General features: G+C 38.8%; 1 protein-coding gene across 1 annotated transcript in view; it reads left to right on the top strand.

Annotated features, from left to right (window-relative positions):
- Nt5a (5' nucleotidase A) overlaps positions 1 to 2,221 on the top strand; it is a 3,921-nt gene extending 1,700 nt beyond the window's left edge. The window contains exon 1 of the mRNA XM_043015912.2: positions 1 to 2,221. This exon is cut by the window's left edge and continues 1,700 nt beyond it. Within this exon, the coding sequence (XP_042871846.1) occupies positions 1 to 471 (471 nt within the window). The 3' untranslated portion in view covers positions 472 to 2,221.
- Positions 2,222 to 5,000: the final 2,779 nt, after the last annotated feature.

Below are 5,000 nucleotides of genomic sequence, written 5' to 3'. Positions count from 1 at the left end.
GAAGTGCCGCCGCACAAACTGCGCATCGACGAGACGTACTCCGGGGGCAACTGGGAGGACCTGCTGACGCTGGTCAAGCAGGAGAGCGGCGTCGAGAACCCCCACTGCCTCTACGTCGGGGACCATCTGGCGCAGGATGTCTTGACTCCCTCCCTCGTCGACATTGACACCGTGGCGATCGTCGAGGAGCTGGCTGCTGAGGGCATGATCGGGGACTCTCTGGAGCATGACGCAGGGACCGACCTCATGAGTATGTACTGGGGATCCTTCTTCACTACTGATGGTGACAGGGACGTCATGGGAATAGACAGAATCAACACCATGTATGGCAGTATCCCGCTCAGGCATTCCCGCATCGCCGTCCCGTCGTTGGAAGTCGTGGCGAGACACCCCATCAGACACCAGTACGAAGCCTTCGGCCCGGACACTTCTGGCTTCTTCCCGGGAGATCCTGTTATCCTGCACTTCTAAGTCCTCCTGTGCTGTCGCCCATTAGCATGATAAAAAAAAAAAGGAAAACAAAAATACTAACAACATCGTTATTTTCGTTTGGGAGCCCCTGTTAATCAAAGTTATCATGCCAACTTTCCATCATGCTGAGTGACCGTGCCAACTCTTGAGATGCTTTTTTGTTTGTTTGTTTGTTTGATTTTTTGCTCTTTCACAGAGGCAGGTCCTCTTGTGAAATCAAAGCGAGCCGTCAGGCTGCGATTGGCAAGATTCCAGGAGTTGATCTTTTATTCAATCAAATGCTCTTCGTGGTGGCGGCTGGCAATTATAGTTAATCAGTTCAGTTCTGTAGTTTTAACTAAATGTACTGTTGCAGTTTGGTTTTACTCTGAATAGGATTAGAGAATGGACTTCATGTGAAATCTAAATAGAAGATTGGATGGTCGACAAGATAACAGAAGACTTATTATTTTGCTTTGTTTCTTTATAATGAAGTAAGATTGCAACAAATTACTGGTATCCAGCAATTATGAAATTGCAAGACTTTATGTTTATCATGTAGATTTATATACAAGTGCTTGTAGTTTATGATAATTTTTACTTATCACCTTTTTGTTTGTTAGAGTTTGGTTATGTTAACCGCGATAGGGATAGTATATATTATACTGTATTATTATATTTGGCTGTCATTGTAGTGCAGACAACAAATCCTTCCTTATTGCCCGCATATGTTTACTAGGCTGATCAATGTATTTGTCTACAAACCCGTTAACTGAGTTGGTTTTTATTGATAAAAGCAAGCGCATCCTTCAGATTCATAAGCAGCAAATGTGATCTCAAAATAAATAAAAAGATGTTTATCTGCACCATTGGTGAATTTAATCTCACGCAACTGGTGTCAGCAACAATTATAGCTGCAATTCTGGACTTGTTAGAATAGACAGTGTATTTCACCGCTTGTTTCCTGATCTCTTTCAACTCCAACTAAGCTAAGTTGTTCGGTCACACGAAAGGTTCATCAAACAACAAACAACAGTAGCACCCATTTCGTAACTCCAAAAGTAGATATTGGAGCTGTGGGAGCGACTTGTTGTTGTGAGGAGAGCCACGTGTTTGACTTCACTTTTAGATTAAGGTCTTATGCTCGACAAATGTACGAAGAGCACGTTGAAAGCATAGCAGAATGCTGTGTATATTTTCGACGGTAGAAGAAAGACAGCTTGTAACCCACGCTATGAAACCCCCCACGAAGACCTGATGATCCTCAGCCCCTCTTGGTCACCTCCGTCTGTGTCCTGTGGGTCAGTTGCGTCTTCCTTACTCCTCACGACCTGTTTCTTGGGCAGGTCGCCACGTCTGTCTGTGATCTTTATATTTACATATTCCCGTACACGCAGCGATCTGTTTTATGGTGTCACCCTGTCACACCGTCACTATGTTAAACCGTACTGCTCACTTTATTACCTCATGTCATTAAGAGTTACTCATTATAGAAACTCAGTAGTGTCAATTATTGTATTCTTCAAGACATGTGTCCCCTTAAACATTTATATTGTATCGTTGTATTTCATCTATATGTGTGTGTGTGTGTGTCACGGACTCATATATATGTATGTTATGTTACCTCCAAAATGATTATGTTACATTCTGCAATTTTGGCTGTCATATTCTACCAGCCTTGATTTGTCATAATCTATCTTTTGATGTCACAGCCTGACATGCTACTTGAAGAGTTTCTATTTTTATACAATTAAACTTCGATGGTACTTAAGGTTATTTTATTTCCCTTTGGACGTATTGCATATCACAAAACACAACAACAAATATTTCGACCAATTGTTATAAGATGTATGTTAATGAGTCACATGATCGTGATAATAATAATCATAATGATCATGATGATAATGATGATAAGAATGATAACAAGGATACTGATGATAACAATGATTATAAGACAGATGAGGATGATGAAAATGATAATGATAAAAATAATGATAATGATAATGATAAAAATAATGATTATGATAATATTGATGATGATAATAACAACAATGAGTTTAACGAGACTATCAAATATGACAATGGCGATGATGGTGAGGATAAAGATAATGAAAATTATGATAACGATAAAACATTGCTGATGTTGATTTAAAAAAAAAAATGATAATGATAAAAATAATGATTATGATAATATTGATGATGATAATAACAACAATGAGTATAACGAGACTATCAAATATGATAATGGCGATGATAGTGAGGATAAAGATAATGAAAATTATGATAACGATAAAAAAAAAAAAATTGCTGATGTTGATAAAAAAAGAAAAAAAAAAAAAATGGCGAAGGCATGACCACTTCCGGCACACTGTTTCACCAGCTGCCATGATGCTTGGGATCTGCAATACAGTATATAACTGAGATTGCTCTTAACTTTATGACGCTATAGCTTGTTTTTTTCCGTGGCACAATGCGCGGTAGAAAATCCCGTACCATCATTTATTTTAATTAGTGTCACATTCATCAAGTAAGTGAAATTGCTTCCAATCTTTTTTTTTTTTTTTTTTTTTTTTTTTGCGAAATACAACTTGTAAAAAACATGGTGCTACAATTTATGAAGATGTTCGTTTAGATATATATGTTATTAAGAAATCGATCTAAAAATGCAAACAAAATAACCACACATGCACACAAACAAACACACATGCACACACACACACACACACACACACACAGAAACACACACACAAACACACAAACACACACACACAAACACAAACACACACATGATACAGAAGATTAATGGGTAACTAAACAAATATGAACTGAGGAATAAACCCCCACCCCTGTATTTACTGCACATACAAATATAAATTTAGTGTGTCTTGAGAGTTAGCTTATCATCTTCTACGGCAATGTAGGTGACGAATCAACTCTCACAGTGTTACCACATTCATAAAACATGCTTCCTGTAATATAAAACATACGTGGGCTTAGAGGAGGTGCACTGTGTTATTGGTAACAACGTAAACTCATAAAAGGAAAAAAAAAACAAAAAAACTCAATGTATACAGGGACTCGGAACAAGAGTGAAAAAAAAACTAAAAGTGAATGAGAGGAAACAGTCTGTCCGCTTCTCTGTCGTTAGAATTTGTGTTTCCAATGTAAAATACATATGCTTTTGCTTTCCATTCAAGCTACGTGTGTGTGTGTACAATAACACTCGAGTTAAGGAAAGCGTGAAAGGTTATTGAATCCCTTCGGTAAAAGGCCCGAGCGTCAATCCCTCCGATCCTTTTACCTAACTTGCCTTTTAGACTGTTACCCACACACTATATATATATATATATATATATATATATATATATATATATATATATATATATATATGTGTGTGTGTGTGTGTGTGTGTGTGTGTGTGGGTGTGTGTGTGTGTGTGTGTGTGTGTGTGTGTGTGTGTGTGTGTGTGTGTGTTGGGGTGTGTGTGTGGGTGTGGTGTTGTTGTGTGTGTGTGGTGTGTGTGTGTGTGTGGCTGTGTGTGTGGGTGTGTGTTTGAGTGTGTGTGTATAATATATATAATATATATATACATATACATATATGTATAATATATATATATATATATATATATATATACATATATATATATAATATATATATATATATATATATATATATATATATATATATATATATATATATATATATATATATATATACATATGGAGAGAGAGAGAGAGAGGGATTAGCCAGATTTAGCGGAACAGATGTTTTGCCCGGACTAAATGCGCTATGGCGAGCCCGCCTGTATCAGCGAATCCTGACTAGTGAGAGTGGTGACTCAATCTGAGTCTGGTCCTTACCCACTGTGGTGCCCAACCACAGCACTAACCACGTGGTGACAGTGGAAGCTCACGAGCTTGGACGCGGCTCGACTTGTCTACTACTGGGATGTGAGGCCGATGCGTAACCACTGTATTAGCCTGATGGCTGAAAGAAAGAAAGAGACAGAGAGACAGAGACAGAGAGAGAGAGAGATAAAGAGAGAGAGAGAGAGAGAGATAAAGAGAGAGAGAGAGAGAGAGAGAGACAGAGACAGAGAGAGAGGGAGATAAAGAGAGAGAGATAAAGAGAGAGAGAGAGAGAGAGAGAGAGAGAGAGAGAGAGAGAGAGAGAGAGAGAGAGAGATAGAGGGAGAAAGAGAGAGTACATATATAGACAATGTACAAACCAACATAAAATGTACATTTCGGAAGCCCTAAAACGGTAACCCCAAAATGGAAATGTTTACTGTGGCCTTCTGTTGTTGATATTCGCGATACAGATGGCAACCCCCTCTCCCCTCACTCAGACTGAGGGGAGGGGGGGAGGGAGTTAGAGAGTTTGTAAAAGGTTGGGGGGAGGGGAGGGGAGGGAGAGGCAGATATCGAAGGGCTGAACTTATATAAAACTCAAAGTAGACGTTGTGTAAACATGACCTGCCAATGCATGCAACAAATGGTAAACAGTGCGTGTGACCAGATATGGTAAATACTCTAGTTTTTAAGTTG

This window comes from Penaeus japonicus, unplaced genomic scaffold (assembly GCF_977035675.1).
Source record: "Penaeus japonicus unplaced genomic scaffold, GWHDUDI00000001_assembly GWHDUDI00000026, whole genome shotgun sequence".
Taxonomy (NCBI): domain Eukaryota; kingdom Metazoa; phylum Arthropoda; class Malacostraca; order Decapoda; family Penaeidae; genus Penaeus; species Penaeus japonicus.
This window is presented reverse-complemented; position numbering and strand designations above follow the sequence as displayed.